General features: G+C 44.8%; 1 protein-coding gene across 5 annotated transcripts in view; it reads left to right on the top strand.

Annotated features, from left to right (window-relative positions):
* FOXN2 (forkhead box N2) overlaps window positions 1–18,855 on the top strand; it is a 71,985-nt gene that overhangs the window by 48,751 nt on the left and 4,379 nt on the right. The window contains exons 3-6 of one of the 5 annotated variants that reach the window (XR_012902882.1): window positions 9,246–9,370; window positions 10,077–10,264; window positions 15,394–15,458; window positions 16,211–16,240. Coding sequence is in view for 3 of the 5 variants with exons in the window: in XM_075925101.1 (XP_075781216.1) it covers window positions 9,246–9,370; window positions 10,077–10,251 (300 nt within the window). In the remaining 2 variants the exon portion in view is untranslated. The other 4 variants (XR_012902881.1, XM_075925100.1, XM_075925099.1 and 1 more) reach the window with 4 other exon arrangements.

Below are 18,855 nucleotides of genomic sequence, written 5' to 3'. Positions count from 1 at the left end.
CTATTCACCACCTGTTATGCCTTCACTCCTGATGTTTCAGACAAAAGATCACTTTTTGTCAAACTATTGGGCTGTGTCTACACTGGCACCCTTTTCCGGAAAAGGGATGCTAATGAGACACTTCGGAATTGCAAATTCCGTGGGGGATTTAAATATCCCCCGCGGCATTTGCATGAACATGGCTGCCGCTTTTTTCCGGCTCGGGGTTTTGCCGGAAAAAAGCGCCAGTCTAGACGGGATCTTGCGGAAAATAAGCCCTTTTCTGGAAGATCCCTTATTCCTACTTGAAAGTAGGGTACATCGCATTCCCCATCTGAGGGCACAGATGTAGAGGAAGGATATTTTGAGCAGAAATCCATACTATGTCCCACACAATCTCTGGAGTTCCCAGGGCTCGTATAGATTCCACAACAGCTCAAGCCTATCTTCCCCAACCACAGTTTCGACAATATAAGAAACCTCGTTATGATCATTACCTCCAGGCCAATGGTACCCATCATAACTTGCCTCAAACTTATGGGGCACATGGCAGCTATCACATTTGTGGTCCCTCATGCCAGGCTGCACTTCTGGTGTTTCCAACCCTGGATCTCTTCAATGTACACACTAGCCAGCTATGAGATCCATAGACACATTTCGCCTTCCCCAAAAGTCCCTACAATGGTGGACCCAGGCATAGAACCTCTGTAAGGGGATGTCTTTCCACCGGGACCAGCCGTCCAAACAAATTACTATGGACTCCTCATTGATAGGATGGGGTGCACACTTCCAACAACAGTTTGCACAAGGGAAATGGCCCAAAGATGAGTCCAAAGCTTGAGCTTCGAGCAGTCCACAATGCGGTCAAGCACTTCCTCCCATACATCCAAGACTCTTCGGTGTGTGTCCTCATCGACAATATGCCAACTATGTTTTACATCAACCACCAAGGGAGTGTGAGATCCCAGTCGCTATATGCAGAGGTGATCAGGCTTTGAAATTGGTGCATCCACCACAACATTATTATCTTGGCAGAGTACCTGCCTGGAGACAAGAACATTATGGCCAATGCCCTCAGCCGCAACTTCCTCATAGAACATGAGTGGGAGCTACACAACTGGACCATCCATGAGCTGTTCCACCACTGGGAATGACCACAGATAGATCTCTTTGCCACCAGACAGAACTCCAAATGTCCCCAGTACTGCTCAAGAGCAGGCATAGCTCCCTTGGTGATGTGATGCTTCTCACTTGGGATAGGCACCTATTATATGCCGTGCCACCCACTCCTCTCATTCCCAAAGTCCTTTGGAAGATGCAGACGGATGGGGCCCGCATGAACCTGATAGTGCCAGCCTGGCCCTGACAGACATGGTTCACATGTCTCTATGACCTCCCTGCCTGCTTCTGAACCATCAAGATCTGCTCTCCCAGAACCAGGGATCAATACTTCATCCCCAATGGCAAACGCTACGCCTGACAGCATGGTACCTATCTATGCTCCCAACCAGTGAAAATGTCCTGCTACATAGCAGGAGACAAACGACACGCAAGACTTACCTATACAAACGGCACCGGTTTACACACTGCTGCGCACACAGGGCAGTCGAACCATCCAGGGCGCCACTCCACCAAGTACTGGAATAAATTATGCACTGAAACAAAATTTATCAATTTCATCACTCTGGGTGCACATGGCTGCCATTGCGGCCTTCCACCCTCCAATTGATGGGTTCTCCATATTTGCACACTCTATCTCTAAAAGGATTCTGGAAGGGTATACAGAACCTTCACCCACCTCGAAAACTCATTCCCCACACGTGGGACTTACATTTGCTCACAAGACCATCCTTTGAACCAATGGTAACTTCACCACTTACCTTTCTTACCATGAAAAGGTTGTTCCTTCTGGCAATCACTTCTGGAAGGTGGGTCAGCAAACTCACAGGTCTCATGGCTTTGCCTCCATATACAACCTTTCACAAGCATAAGGTCATTCTGCAGCCACACTTGTCCTTACCCAAAGTGAGCTAGGAATTCCATATCAATGAACCAATAATCCTTCCCACTTTCTATCCAAAGCTGCACCATTCCAGAGAAGAAGCCATATTACATACCCTGGACATTAGAAGGGCAAGTGCCTTCTATCTTGATAGGACTTAGTCCTTTTCGATCATCCCAGAGATTGCTGGTATCCCTGGCTGAAAGGTCCAAGGGAAAACCACTGTTTTCTCATTGCATATCAAAGCTGATAACATCATGCATTACTACCTGCTACTTGCTCCAGAACAGGGCATTACCAATGACTCCCAGGGCCCACTCTACTGGAGCCATGGCGACATCAGCTACTTTCCTAAAGGGAGTCTCACTCCAGGAAATATGCAGAACACCGACATGGTCGTCTAATCACACCTTCATAAAGCATTATGCTATTCCACCATGCTCCACAACAGATACTGCAGTAGCCACTGCAGTTCTCTCCACAGTAGAAATTAACCGAAGCCCCCCGTCTATTCAAATGGGCACTGCTACACAGTCACCAATTGTGGAAGAGTGGTTTTTGCTAAAAAATGCAGTCTAGACGCAGCTTTTTTGAAAGAACCTGTAAACCTCATTTTTTGAGGCATATGGGTTCTTTCAAAAAGTTTTGGGGTTTTTTTGTGAAAAAGCCATGTCTAGACTGCATTTTTTGGTGAAAAAAACCTCTTCTGCAAAAAGGGTAGGAAGAAGATATGCAAATGAAATGTGAGACTATGCTAATCAGCACTTCATTTGCATTTCCTCTTTTGGAAGAGGAAAGCAGTCTTGATATACCCTGAGAGAGTTGGCTGATGTAAATAGTGAAAACCTTTGAAAACTCATGGAAATCAGGGGAGGTCCCAGATGACTGGAAAAAGGCAAAGGTAGTGCCCATCTTTTAAAAAGGAAAGAAGGAGAATCTGGGGAACTAAAGACTGGTCAATCTCACCTTAGTCCCTGGAAAAATCATGGAGCAGGTCTTCAAGGAATCCATTTTTAAACACTTGGAGGGGAAGAAGTTGAGTTAGTTGGGGTTAGTTCTGCTTTTAGCAAGGGGGGTGGACTCAATGACCTTCTGCAGTCTCTTCCAAACCTATGGTTCTATGAAGGTAATCAGAAACAATCAGCATGGATTCACCAAAGGTAAGTTATGCCTGACCAACCTAATTGTCTTCTATGAAGAGACAATTTTCTTTGTGGATATGGGGAAAGTGGTGGATGGTATATATCTTGACCTTAGCAAAGTTTTTGATATGTTCTCCCATGGTATTTTTACCAACAAGTTACAGAAGTATGGCTTGGATGAATGGACTATAAGGTGGGTAGAAAGCTGGCTAGGTCATTGACTTAAATAGGCTTGATGTCTAGTTGGCAGCTGGTAACAAGTGGAGTGCCTTAGGGGTTAGTCCTGAGGCTGGTTTTGTTCAACATTTTCATTAATGATCTTGATGATGGGATGGATTGTACCCTCATCAACTTGCAGATGACACTAAGTTGAGGGGAGAGATAGATATGCTGGAGGATAGAGGTTGGGTCCAGAGTGACCTAGACAAATTGGAGGACTGGGCCAAAAGAAATATGATGAGGTTCAACAAAGATAAGTATAGAATCCTTCACTTAGGATGGAAGAATCCCACGTATTACTACAAGCTGAGAACTGACTAAGCAGCAGTTCTGCTGAAAAGGACCTGGGAATTACAGTGGACAAGAAGCTGGATATGAATCAACAGTACACCCTTGTTACTAAGAAGGCTAGTGGCATAATAGGGCTGCATTAGTAGGAGCACTGCCAGCAGATCTAGAGAAGTGATTATTCCTCTCTTATCGGCACTGGTAAGGCCACATCCGGAGTAATATGTCCTGTTTTAGGCCCCCCACTACAGAAAGAATGTGGACAAATTAGAGAGAGTTCAGCAGAGGACAACAAAAATTATTAGGGGGTTGAAGCACACGACTTATGAGGAGAGGCTGAGGGAACTGAGCTTACTTAGTCTGGAGAAGAGAAGAATGAGGGGGGAATTGGTACCAGCCTTCAACTACCTGAAGGAGGGTTCCAAAAGTGCATGGAGCCAGGTTTTTTTCATTGGTGGCAACTGACAGAACAAGAAGCAATGTTCTCGTGTTACAGTGAGGGAGGTTTAGGTTGGATATTAGGAAAAACTATTTCTCTAGGAGGGTGGTGAAGTACTGAAATGGGTTACCTAGGGAGGTGGTGGAATCTCCATCCCTAGAGGTTTTATGGCCAGAGTTGACAAAGCCCTGGCTAGGATGATTTAGTTGGGATTGGTCCTGCTTTGAGTGGGGAGTTCAACTGGATGTCCTCCTGTAGTCTCTTCCAACTCTAGTCTTCTATGATTGTATTATCTCTGTATAGCCTCACACTCCAGCACTGTATCTTAGTTCTCTGATCAGAATACCCAGGTCCTCGATGTGCTCTCTGTGTACAAGAGATGGGACTCCGGAGTTCAGATGCAGGTCCCTGTGCCACCAGTACAGGTGAGCTTGCCATCAAAGATGGCAACTTTGCCCAGATGATCTCCCAAGACACTGGTACCTGCACGGGCAGGGCCTCTCCTTGTTATGGCACCAGTCCCTTTTCTCCCAGTACTGTTAGTTATGTAGGTGCCATTCCTCACTCTTGCCTTGTCAACCAGAATCCTTTGATGTACTCAGGTGCCTTGTTCACTGGAAGGGCAGTGGTCTGAGTTGGATCAGGAGTTCAGCTCCTCACCAAGAAAGGGTGATTTGCCATGGATTCATGAGACTGGTGCAACGACATAGTGGGCTGCTCAATGGACATATTGGAACCTGTGAGATATGTCAACAATGTTATTGCCATGTTCCCACCAGCTGTCTCTTGCCCCCTTGGACAAACTGGTCCTAGCACCACATTCTGATACCAGAGCCTGGGGTTTGAATCTTATGTGGGGATAGTGCACCAGTCTCCAGCACCTAAGGAGCCATCCCTGGAGAAGGAGGGGGGAACCTGTTTCTCCATAGGTTGTGCAGTTATCATCATTGTCCCTGGACACAGTGAAGTGGTGGACAATTTCCAAATGAGCAGTCCCCACAATGACTTCAAGGAGTACCAGGCCCCTCTTAAAGTGTGGATGCTTGAACTTACCAATGGAGGAGGTTGCAGAAGAGTCTGATCTCTTTAACATTATATCCTCCTCCACCCTGGCTGAGGTTGTGCTACTCATACACCCAGGGCCTTTAAAATTGCCAAATCACCATGTCAGACTGCTTCTTCCATTCCACCAACTTCTGAGAAGGCAGAAAAATAGGATTGTGTCCCTGTAAAAAAGTTCAAATATCTTTACATGCAACCTCCAGTGGGATCACTGGTTGTGTTTCTGTGAATGAAAGGGATGGCCAGGGCCACATTAATGGCACAACAAAGAACAAAAATGCAAAGAGACTTGATTTATTTGACAGAAATATTTGTTCAATGGCTAGCCTACAATTCAGGGTGTGTAAGCACCAGGACCTCTTAGGCTGGTACAGTTTTAACCTGTGGGATTCTCTTAAATTCAGAAAGGCCCTGCACCAGGAGTTCATTGCCTTAGTGGATGAGGGGACAGTGATGGCTAGTGGGGCCCTCCAAATGGCCTGGGATGCTACTGACTCAGCAGCCAGGACAGCCACTTCCACAGTGGCCATGAACTGCAGCTCCTGGTTGTGGTCCTCCAAATATTCCCAGGAGAAGAAGGCCACCATTCAGGACCTCCTGTTTGAGGGGGGTCAGAGTATTTTTCAAGCTCACAAACTCAAAACCCCATGGCCTAAAGACTCGTCGGCCCCCCTTGGGCCTTCACACTCCTCAGCAGACTTGGAAGTCTGAAAACTCGTAGCAATCAAGGGAGGTCCCAGACAACTGGAAAAAGGCAAATGTAGTGCCCCATCTCTAAAAAAAAGGGGGGGGACTGGGAAAGAAGGACAATTCAGGGAACTGTAGACTGGTCAGCTTCAGCTCAGTCCCTGGAAAAATCATGGAAGGGTTCCTCAAGGAATCCATTTTGAAGCACTTGGAAAGAGGGGAATGTGATCAGGAAAAGTCAACATGGATTCACCAAGGGCAAGTCATGCCTGACCAACCTGATTGCCTTCTATGACAAGGTAACTGGCTCTGTGAAGATGGGTAAGGAGGTGAATGTGATATATCTTGACTCTAGAAAGGCTTTTGATATGGTCTCCCACAGTATTCTTGCCAGCAAGTTAAGGAAGAATGGATTGGATACATGGACTGTAAAGTGGATAGAAAGCTGGCTTGATTGTCAGGCTTAACAGGTAGTGAGCCTAACAGTCATTATCTCCAACATCTTTATTAATGACTTGGGTGAGGATTGTACACTCAGCAAGTTTGTGGATGACACTAAGGGGGAGAGGTAGATACGTTGGAGGGTAGGGATAGGGTTCAGAGTGACCTAGACATATGGGAGGTTTGGCCCAAAAGAAATCTGATGAGGTTCAACAAGGATAAATGCAGAGTCCTGCACTTGGGACGGAAGAATCCCAAGCATTGTTACAGGCTGGGAACCGAATGGCCAAGTAGCAGGTCTGCAGAAAAAGACCTGGGAATTACAGTGGATGAGAAACTGGATATGAGTGAATAGGGTACCCTTGTAGCGAAGAAGGCTAATGGCATATTAGGTTGCATTAGGAGGAGCGATTATTCCCCTTTATTTGGCATTGGTGAGGTGACATCTGGAGTATTGTGTCCAGTTCTTGGCACATAAGGGATGAGGACTCATTGGAGCGGGTCCAATAGAGGGCAACCAAAGTGATTAGGGGACTGGAGCACATGTCCTATGAGGAGAGGCTGAGGGATTTGGGTTTATTTAGTGTACAGAAAAGAAGAGAGAGGGGGCATTTGACAGCAATCTTCAAGTACCTGAAGGGGAGCTCCAAAGAGGATGGAGTGAGGCTGTTCTCAGTAGTGACAGATGGCAGAACAAGGAGCAATGGTCTTAAGTTATAGTGGGGAGGTCTAGGATGGATTTTAGGAAAAACTATTTCCCTAGGAGGGTGGTGAAGCACTGGAAAGGGTTACCTAGGGAGGTGATGGAATCTCCATCTTTAGATGTTTTTAAGTCCAGGCTTCACAAAGCCCTGGCTGGGATGATTTAATTGGGGTTGGTCCTGCTTTGGGCAGGGGACTGGACTCGATGACTTCTGAGGTATCTTCCAGCCCTAGAATTCTGATTCCAAGTCATTCCATCCTCTGCTCACCCTAGGTTCTGGAAAACTCCCCAATCAGGTTGCTACCAGAGAAAGGACAGAGAGAGACCCTCCCAAGATCTAAAGGGGCCAAAACAGTCATTATGATGATGCACTTGAGAACAGTGCCCCAGCCACTTCACTGGATCCATCCTCCATCCCTTCCATTTGGCCTGATTTTGGCTAATCTCAGACCGATGGGTACTAGAAGTAATATGCCCAGGCCACCACCAGCAATTCATAGTTTCTGGTTTCTCGCTCTCTCCTTCTGCTTTGGAAGTTCCTGTGTTACTACAACCAGGAACATCTACCCGCTGGGTCTCTCAGATTAGAATGATTAAACTGCCCTATGTGGTCTTTTACAAAGACAAGATCCAGATGAGACCACTTCTGCTTTTCCTTACCAATTTGGTGTCTCAGTTTTTAAAGCTACATAAACCTGAGGAGGAGCATAGGCTGCATTCCCTAGACGTCAGAAGGGCATTAGCCTTCTACGTGGAAAGCACCAAGTCTTTAAGTCGACGCAATTGTTTGTTGTGGTGATCAACAGGTTGAAAGATTGCTCAGAGAATTTCTTCTTGGACCATCTCTTGCATTCATTGCTGGTATGATCAGACAAAGGTGCCAACCACCCAGTCAACCAAGGCACAGGCCACTTCGGCAGCCTTTCTGGCCCAAGTGCCTATCCTGAACACCAATAGGACTACCACCTGGTTGTCTGTCCATAGCTTCATGTCCTGTTATGCACTTACCCAGTAGGCCTGGGATGATGCTGGCTTTGGTAGAGCGCTACTACAAATTGCCAAACTGTGACTCTTAAGACCACCTCTGAGGATACTGCTTGTGAGTCCACCTAAAATGAAATTGACCTAAGGAAACCCTTGAAAAACTAAAACTGGTTACTTATCTTTCATAACTGTTTTTCTTTGAGAGATGTTTCTCATGTCCATTCCATTACCTGCCCTCCTAGCTCTCTTTAGGAGTTGTCAGCAAGAAAGAATATATTGACCCATAAGTTTGGCACTCAGGAGGGTGCCACTGTTGACAGTTATAAAAAGTAGGTAACTTTTTTCTGTGGGTGTCAATTGTGTCTGACAGTAGGGTTCTATGCAAGCATAGGCATAACTTGAGAATATACTATTCTGAGATAAGCACCTTTTATATTTCTGTAACTACATCCCCTATAATTAGGGAATTGTACTGTTTTATAAATTGTGTTTCTAAACCAGGGTAGCAGTACAAAAGATGTGTGTAAACCAGCCTTTGCTTTCATACACATTCCTGGGATGCTGACTACCTTTGTATCTAGTCTCAACCAAAAGATTATTTTGTTTAGATAGAAGAGAAGTGAAAAGTTTTCTGAGTTATGAAGCTCTTCATTCACATTTGTTTTTCAGAATTCATTCTCCCTTTTTTCATGTGATAAATCAAACATGACTTATTTTTACAACTTCCAACATGCATTTAGTCCTCATTAACACCATGGGACTTGCATGGATTTGAAAATACTTCAGATAGAATGAAGAAAGTTACAAACATTTTAAACACCAGTCCTTTTAAGATGCTCATCTTGCAATTTTTGTTAATATGACTCCTAATGTGCACATGTACATTTGCTCATCCCATTGCACAGCTTCAGCTGACATAACTGCCTGGGCTCATTTCACACAACTCCCTACATCCCTAGAGTGTAGGGGAGAAAGGAGAGAATCCCAATTTTGGGACCTTATTTCTAGAGAGGTAGTAGAAAGGAGGCCCATATCTCTGCCCCTCAAATGGTTGAACAAACTTTCTCTAAACTCACAAAAGTATTTAGCATGGAGTTAAATAAAACATTACAATTTCTACCTGAGAAAATTGTGAGGAAAAAAGGGGTTTAAAATGGAAGTATCTCAGCCTATAGTCAGTGTTGTAGTACACTTGTTGTTCATTTAATATTAGTATTGTAACAATGGTCTCTTTGATGGCTTGTTTACTAATTTCTCCTAAATATTGTAATTCACACAACTATGTTTCCCCCCCTCCAGGTGAATGGAAAAGGTTCATTATGGTGCATTGATCCGGAATATAAGCCAAATCTTATACAAGCTCTGAAAAAGCAACCTTTTCCTTCAGCATTTGCATTTTATACCCCACCAGTACCACCAACAAGGTAGGCAGATTTTCCATTGCAAGTATATTGTTAAGTTATGACAATCTTTCCCAGTTGATTAAATCTCAAAGGACATAATAAACTGGGCAACCTATGACACAAAGGAAGCCATGATTTGAAAAGAGTGAGATGACCAGTCATTCCCTTCAAATTCTATTGTTTCCTAACACGGGAGTGGAAAGGAATGGAGGTAGAAGGTTGGGAAAGGCGGATAATAGATTGAGAATAGCCAGTGAAGAGAAGGAACTGAAAGGGGCTCAGGAAGTGAAGTGGGCAGAAAGGAGACAGACATGAGAAACTAAAAAGTCTAGATTTTCAGGCCAGCACGACAGGACACTATGTCGTGAGAAGCATTTGATATCTGCAGAGAAAGACTGAAAGCTTAAGAAGCAAGTGAGCAGGAAGATGGGCTCACTCTCCCTTTTACAGAAAAACTGGGACAACTTTAAAAGACAGGATTAGTGCAAACCATTTTAACGTGTATTCTGTTCTCCACTAAACTCAACTCATAGCTATGTTTTTTATCCCATTCTTACAAGCCCGCCATCTTTTTGAGGGCTAAGTGAATGAGAAGAAGAGTGCAAGCATTGGTTGGTTGTTTGCCTCCTGCTCATCCATAACTTATTTTTTGCTCCACTCTTGTGGAGATTGGGAGAGATCCCGGATGACTTGAAAAAGGCAATTGAGGTACCCATCTTTAAAAAAGGGAAGAAGAACAATCCAGGAAAGTACAGATCGTTCAGCCTCTCCTCAGTCCCTGGAAAAATCATGGAGGGGATCCTCAAGGAATCCATTTTGAAGCACTTGGAAGAGGGGAAAGTGATCAGGAAAAGTCAACATGGATTCACCAAGGGCAAGTCATGCCTGACCAATCTGATTAGCTTCTATGATAAGGTAACTGGCTCTGTGGACATGGGGAAATCAGTGGATGTGATATACCTTGACTTTAGCAAAGCTTTGGATACGGTCTCCCACAGTATTCTTGCCAGCAAGTTAAGAAAGTATGGGTTAGATAAATGGACTGTGAGGTTGATAGAAAGCTGGCTAGATTGTTGGGCCCAACGGGTAGTGATCAACAGCTCGATATCAGGTTGGCGGTCGGTTTCAAGCAGAGTGCTCCAAGGATTGGTTCTAGGACCGGTTTTGGTCAGCATCTTTATTAATGACCTGCATGAGGGGATGGATTGCACCCTCAGCAAGTTTGTGGATTACACTAAGCTAGGGGGAGAGGTAGATACGTTGGAGGGCAGGGATAGGGTCCAGAGTGATCTACACAAATGAGAGGATTGGACCAAAAGAAATCTGATGAGGTTAAACAAGGATAAGTGCAGGGTTCTGAATTGGAGACGGAAGAATCCCAAGCATTTTTACAGGCTGGGGACTGACTGGTTATGTAGCAGTTTGGCAGAAAAGGACCTGGGGATTACAGTGGATGAGAAGCTGGATATGAGTCAACAGTGTACCCTTGTGAAGGTGAATGGAATATTAGGTTGCATTAGGAGGAGCATTGCCAGCAGATCTAGATAAGTGATTATTCACCTTTATTCAACATCTGGAGTATTGTGTCCAGTTCTGGGCCCCCCACTACAGAAAGGATGTGACTGCATTAGTGAGGGTCCAGTGGAGAGCAACCAAAATGATTAGGGGGCTGGAGCACATGACCTGTGAGGAGAGGCTGAGGGATTTGGGATTTTTTAGTCTGCAGAAGAGAAGAGTGAGGGGGGATTTGATAGCAGCCTTCAACTTCTTCAAGGAGGGTTCTAAAGAGGATGAAGAAAGGCTGTTCTCAGTAGTGACAGATGGCAGAACAAGGAGCAATGGTCTCAAGTTACAGTGGGAGAGGTCTAGGTTGGATATTAGGAAAAACTATTTCATTAGGAGGGTGGTGAAGCACTCGAATGGGTTACCTAAGGAGGTGGTGGAATCTCCATTCCTAGAGGTTTTTAAGTCTCAGCTTGACAAAGCCCTGGCTGGCTTGATTTAGTTGGGACTGGTCCTGTTTTGGGCAGGGGGCTGGACTCGATGACCTCCTGAGGTGTTTTCCAGCCCTATGGTTCTATGATTCCCTCTGTCTCTGTGTCCTGGGTTCTTAATCTTCTTGGCTTTCATTTGCGTTTGTTTTTATTGCTTGTCTTCTGTTGGTTCTTTTCCCCTTTATGTGCATCCTGTTCTCTCTTTACTCTCCCTATTCTTTCCCTGTTCTCTAATTCTTATTCTTTCTTCCAAATCTGACTCTACTGGGGCCATAGCTAGGAGCACAGAGAGAAGCTGCTGCTCTAGATCTTTGTGCAACCTTTCAGCTATGTTCAGGTTTGGTGGGAGTGGACTTTTTGTCTCTTAACAACTTGATGGGAAGTGAGTAGCTGTCTGTGCATCTGTGGGTAGCGATATTGTACATTGCTTTGGAGAACAGGCAATTCTGAGTGAGCAGGTGCCCTGGGTTTTATGTAACTGGCACACAATCCTAGTTTCAGTGGAATTATTTAAAAAATGAGCTAGAGAAAATAGTGACTTTTTGAAAACAGTAATTTGCTGTCACGGCATTTGCACACTCCCTCCCTTGAGGTGCGGGTATCCAGGAATGTGGACACCACCTCGTCGGCTGCTGGATCATAAGCAATCTCTATCAGTCTGTACCAAAAGTCCTCAGTCCAGGGCAGTACAATCGAATGGCAAGAGTCAATAAACATAACCCTTGGTTCAGGGCAGCACAGCCTAATGGATATAGTCCATAGTAACAAGGGTCAATATGGGTAGCCCTTGGTTCAGGACAGCACAGCTTAATGCAGGGGTAGGCAATAATTTTCAATGGGTTCCACTCTAAGATTTTGGAAAGTGGTCGAGGGCCGCACTCTTCCATGGTATTAATGAAGGAGGTGCGGGATCTGGGATGGAGGTTGAGTGCAGAAGGAAGCTTGGGGTAAGGGTTTAGGGTTCAGGAGAGTGTGAGGTCTGCGAGGGAGTTTGGGTGAAGGAGGCAGTTGTGGACTGGAGGGCAGGGGTTTGGGTTGTGAACTAAGGAAGGATGGGGTTGTGACTTGGGGCAGAGAATTAAGGTGCAGATTCTGGGAGGGCAGGATGAGTGCAGGAGGGGGCAGAGTATTTAGGTTATGTGGGGTAGTGGCACAGGAAGGGGGCAGAGGGTTGGGGGGTGAAGGGGCTGGGTGCCAGAGGCAAGCTCGGGCTAGGAGACTTACCTGGGTTACTCCCGGCCAGCAGCCCAGAACATTTCTGAAGCAGCCCCCCTGCCTGCTCCAACCCTGCACAGGCTGCAGGAGTCAAGTGCGTGTGTGAATAACTATGAGCCTGAGGGGAATGGGGACTGGTGCTTTGTGTGCTGCCTGTTTTTCAAACAGCCAGCTCCCACTGGCCAGTAAGTAGCTAATGGGATTGTGCTGGGGTGGGGGCAGCTCGTAAAGCCTTCCCTCTCCTTCCCTTCAGGCTCACAGTTGTGAAAGAGAAACAGCCTGGCAGCTGCTTTTCTGAGTGGTGTGCAGATGGGGTGAGGCAAGCAGGGAGCCTGCCTGGGGCTCTCCCCTGCATCTGTGGGCCGGATCCAGTGGCCTGGTGGGCCAGATCCCGTCTGTGGGCTGTATTTTGCCCAGCCCTAGCCTAATGGCTAGAATCAATAAGAATAGCCCTTGGTTCAGGACAGCACAGCCCAATGGCTGAGTCAGTAATATGTGGCAACTGCCCTGCTAGGGGCCCAGTCCCATCCTACACCACTGGACCCCAGCCCAGGGCCCTGTGAGTGGCAAATTGTTCTGCACTCTTTCAGCGGAGAATCCAACCGCAACACGCTGAGCTCCCTTGCGTGGGAGATAGCACTCGCACACCCGCCCTGGGTCACTTCCTACCAGAACTGGTGCAGTGACGTCCTGTGCAGTCTGCAGGTCCTCCGGTCCTGAACAACAGCCTTTTCCCAGGGCTCCTCCAGCACTAGCAGCTCAAGGCAGTCTCTGAATCCCATCATCTGAGTCTCTGGTTGGATCATTTCTGCAGGAAGTCCTTCTCCTCCAGTGTCCAGCCCAGACTAAGCTGAGCTACTCCCTTTTATACGGCTCCAGCATTTGGACCATGTCCATTTTGGAGGGGTGGGACTTCCTCTGCCCACAGGGTTTCCAGCTCCAAGGATTCCCAGCCACCGTCCATTGTCACCTGGAGTTCCAGTGGCTCTGCTGCTGGCCCTGGGGCCCTAACTATTGGCCCTGTGCATGGGGGCTCCCCAGCTGTCCCCAGTTGTGGCCCCAGCCTTATGATAGACTGGGCTTGAAGAATCCATCCTTGCATACTTACCTGAGGTCTGACCCTGTAATGGTAAGAAAGACCTATGCTTCACGTCATTTGAAGAGACAAAACAGTTGTGTAATGTTTGTTGTATGCTATATTTAATTGCTACATATTGCTAATCAAAATTATTTTGTATGCATTTTTAACTAAATGTTACACACTATAAGAGCTGGTTGAGTAACAAAATATTTTTTGAATATACTATTTCATTCATTTGACTTGTATGTGTTAAATAACGTATTCACAGAATAGTATATGGCTAGCTATAGAGCTGGTCAAATAATACAACAAAAATCTGTCAAATAATTTTGACAAATACTAGTGAAATTTATCAGTTAATGTGTGAGTCAAGTCCTGTTTTAAGTAGCATTCACTTCCCTCTCCCCCTCCCCCATACTGCCTTTTCTTTCTTGGTTTTTCTCCCATTTTTGTCTGTTCTGTAATATTACAGTGTATTGCTTCCTACATTGTCTTCCGTTTCTCAGAGAGCAAAGTTTACGAGGAGAAGCTGAGGGAGTTGGGTCTATTTAGTCTGCAGAAGAGAAGAGCGAGGGGGGATTTGATAGCAGCCTTTAACTTCCCTATGGGAGGTTCCAATCAGGCTGGAGAAAGGCTGTTCACAGTAGTGACAGATGGCAGAACAAGGAACAATGGTCTCAAGTTACAGTGGGAGAGGTCCAGGTTGGATATTAGGAAAATTATTTCACAAGGAGGGTGGTGAAGCACTGGGATGGGTTACCTAGGGAAGTAGTGGAGTCTCCATCCCTAGAGGTTTTTAAGTCTTGGCTTGACAAAGCCCTGGCTGGGTTGATTTAGTTGGGATTGGTCCTGCCTTGGTCTGAGGGCTGGACTTGATGGCCTTCTAAAGTCTCTTCCAGCTCTATGGTTCTATGATTCTATGAATATGCGGGAGGGGCAATATCTCAGAGACAAGCCAACCGCCCCTCATCTGTCCCTGGATCCCGCCTGGGGGGGCTTACGTATTTGATTACATTTGAAGGCCCTCTCCTCTGCCCCCATTTCTTTGTTCCTTTCTTCCACTCTAGACATCTGGCTGGGACTCCTTTACTTTGTCCCACTTCCAAGACTCCTGGCTGCTATGAAGGGAAGAGGCCTGTGTTGCTTTACTGTTCCCTTAGCCTCAGATTTTGAATCCTTCTCAGTAAGTTCCACTGCCTGCTTCTACTTCTACTCAGAGCTTGCTCTAGCAGCTGCAGAGTGAGATTGATTTAATTCCTCATTCGCCACAGCATTTTGATTATCATCAGTGAAACTGACAGGATTCTTGATAGTCTTCATTTATCTGTAGCCTATCAAAATACGTAGCACCTGGGTTCTGGACGTCAATGTGCTGATTTACGTTCAGGTAACATTTAGAAAGATTTCTTCACAACCAGAAAGGCTAGAGCTCTTTTTAAAAAAATATAATGAGCATTTAGAATCTGCAGAAGTTGATGACTGGCCATGTAAAATTTCCTAATCACCCCAAAGTGGATGGGCTTTTTTTCAGTCCTGATTATAAATCTAAACATTAGAGTAATCAGACTGGCTTGCTTACCATCTAGCTACCAAAAATAGTAGAAATTGTGCAGCTTCCTTGGCTTTCCTCACCTATTTTAATGATTTTTTCTTTTAACTTTTTATGGTATAGAAATTTCTTCACTTCCTCCTAGTCATAGTATTTTAAATTTAGTACTATTTGTGGCTTTAGTTAATTTATTTTTTCTTTTCAGTAGGTCATCCTGTCCTCATTATTTAACCTCTGTACTTAAGCAGAATCATGGCCAGTCTCTCAAAGGTAATTATGGCATTAATTTTTTGTATGTTTTGCCCTCCCACAATGCTATTCATATTCAGAATAAGTTGTAGTCTGAAATTTGCAGATGCACCTTTTTTGAAAATCCTTGCACACTTTTTCATTTGGGTCACAAGGCAAAGAGCAAGTTTGCATTTCAGTGTTCAATGTCCTTTTCATTAATCCAGGCCTGGGCAAAATATGGCAGATGGCTAATCTTCTTTGTATTGGTATGAATAGCAGCTATTCATTAGAAAAAATATAACATTGCAGCATGATCGTACGTATACAAAATGGTCTAACGTGAAGCCTTCCTTGATTTCAGCTCTAACATACATTAGAAATTTACATTATAATGTTTGTATCCCTACTAAAATACACTGTGATTTGTTCTGCAATGGTTGTTCTAATAAAGTCACATTCGTAGAGCCCTGCAAGTCTGCAGATACCCACTTTATATACACAGATACCTGCATTCACGGATGGGGATGGGGCTATCTGCAGCTCATTTTTGCAAATATGGATACAAATTTGGTATTCACACAGGGCTCTACACATTCACTAGTGCTCCTGAGCTATTTTTGAAGCATACAGTAGTCATACTTCTTTGGGATTCTTTCACACGTGATTCCAATTTCTTGTGTCCCCAACTATAAATGCATATTCTTGTTGCTGCTGTTATTTTTTAGCAAGATTCTTTGTTCTTCATCCTATCCCAAAAAGAAACCTAATATTTTGTTTCCTCTCCTTTACAGAATCTGATATTGATGCTGCTTCTACAATGATGCTGTTAAATACTTCCATTGAACAAGGAATTTTAGACTGTAAGCATAAATAGTTTTACACATTGCTTTTTCCTTCACTGAGAGCTAAAAATAGCTGAAATGTTCAGAAATGAGGTACACTTTAGCTCAGTGATTCTCAACCTTTTTGAGAGCAAAGACTGGCTTGCTGCCTTCCTAAATTGTGTCAGGGATATCTCAGGGACCAGTGCCAATCCACAGACTGGTTATTGAGAGATACTGTAGCTAACTTATAAATAGTGGGGAGGCAGTAGGATGGTCATCCTGCATATTCAGCATCATAATCTGGTTTCCTTCTGACACTCCATAGTTGGAGACTACTAGCCTGGTTCTCTAACTCTGCTATTCATAGAATCATAGAACTGGAAGAGACCTCAGAAGGTCATCAAGTCCAGCCCCCTGCTCTAGGCAGGACCAATTCCAACTAAATCAACCCGGCCAGGGCTTTGTCAAGCCGAGACTTAAACACCTGTAGGGATGGAGACTCCACTACTTCCCTAGGTAACCCATTCCAGTGCTTCACCACCCTCCTAGTGAAATAGTTTTTCCTAATATCCAACCTGGACCTCTCCCACCACAACTTGAGACCATTGCTCCTTGTTCTGCCATTTGTCACCACTGAGAACAGCCTTTCTCCGGCCTCTTTGGAACCTCCCTTCAGGAAGTTGAAGGCTGCTATCAAATCCCCCCTCTCTCTTCGCTTCTGCAGACTAAACAGACCCAAGTCCCTCAGCCTCTCCTCATAAGTCATATGCTCCAGCCCCCTAATCATTTTAGTTGCCCTCCGCTGGACCCTCTCCAATGCGTCCACATCCTTTTTGTAGTGGGGGGCCCAGAACTGGACACAATACTCCAGATGCAGCCTCACCAAAGCGGAAGAAAGGGGAATGATGACATCTCTGGATCTGCTGGCAATACTCCTCTTAATGCAACCTAATATGCCATTAGCCTTTTTGGCTACAAGGGCACACTGTTGACTCATATCTAGCTTCTCATCCACTGTAACCCCCAGGTCCTTTTCTGCAGAACTGCTACTTAACGGGTTGGTCCCCAGCTTGTTCATATTCATATTCATGATTTGCTGAATATCAAGATCTTCTAGTATTCAGAAGCAAAATGCAGGACAATGTAGCACTTTAAAGACTAACAAGATGGTTTATTAGATGATGAGCTTTCGTGGGCCAGACCCACTTCCTCAGATCAAATAGTGGAAGAAAATAGTCACAACCATAGATACCAAAGGATACAATTTAAAAAAATGAACACATATGAAAAGGACAAATCACATTTCAGAACAGGAGCGGGGTGCAGGGGGGGGGGGAGGAAGGAAGGTAAGTGTCTGTGAATTGATGATATTAGGGGTGGGGAGAGTGGGATGTTTGTGAGTTAATGGTATTAGAGGTGATAATTGGGGAAGCTATCTTGGTAATGGGTAAGATAGCTTGAGTGTTTGTTCATTCCTTTTTGGAGAGTGTCGAATTTTAATATGAATGACAGTTCAGAGGATTCCCTTTCAAGTGCAGATGTAAAAGGTCTTTGTAGCAGAATGCAGGTGGTTAAGTCATTGAGAGAGTGTCCTTTCTGGTTAAAATGGCAAGAAACTGTTTTTTCTTTGTGATCTTGTCTGATATCTGTTTTGTGGGCATTAATCCTTTGGCGAAGTGTCTGAAATGTTTGTCCAATGTACATAGCAGACGGACACTTTCGGCACATGACAGCATAGATTATATTTCTGGATGCGCAGGAATATGTGTTCTTGATCTTATAACTCACTTGGTTACGTCCAATAATGGTATCAGCAGAATGAATATGTGGACAAAGCTGGCAACGGGGTTTGTTGCAAGGGAAGGTACCAGGGTTGGTATTAGTGTGGTATGTCCTGTGGTTGTTGGTAAGAATCATCTTGAGGTTAGGTGGTTGTCTATAGGAGACTATGGGTCTGTCTCCCAGAGCCTCTTGGAGTATGGTATCCTGTTCCAGTATAGGCTGTAGTTTATTGATAATGTGTTGGACAGGTTTAAGTTGGGGGTTGTAGGTGATGACAAGTGGTGTTCTATTGTTGGTTTTCTTGGGTCTGTCTTGAAGTAGATGGTTTCTAGGTATTCGTCTGGTTCTTTCAATTTGCTTTTTTATTTCTCCAGGTGGGTAGTTGAGGTTTATAAATGCTTGGTAGAGATCCTGAAGCTTCTGGTCTCTGTCAGTGGGATTAGAGCAGATGCGGTTGTATCGAAGGGCTTGGCTATAGACGATGGATCGTGTGGTGTGTTCTGGATGGGAGCTGGAAGCATGTAGGTAACTGTTTTCTTCCACTATTTGATCTGAGGAAGTGGGTCTGGCCCACGAAAGCTCATCATCTAATAAACCATCTTGTTAGTCTTTAAAGTGCTACATTGTCCTGCATTTTGCTTCAGCTACCCCAGACTAACACGGCTACATTTCTATCACTATTCTAGTATTCAGTGATCATTAAATGACAGATCCATCACACCTTATATAAACTAAGTATTTAGTTTAAAAATCTTACCTTTGCACATTAGTCAGATTATGTACTGGGATGTAAGATCTTAGTTTCTTCTATTTTGTTTACTTACACATCT

The sequence above is a fragment of the Pelodiscus sinensis genome, chromosome 3 (assembly GCF_049634645.1).
Source record: "Pelodiscus sinensis isolate JC-2024 chromosome 3, ASM4963464v1, whole genome shotgun sequence".
Classification (NCBI taxonomy): domain Eukaryota; kingdom Metazoa; phylum Chordata; order Testudines; family Trionychidae; genus Pelodiscus; species Pelodiscus sinensis.
The sequence above is the reverse complement of the archived record's forward strand: the minus strand, read 5'-3'. Positions and strand labels throughout refer to the sequence as shown.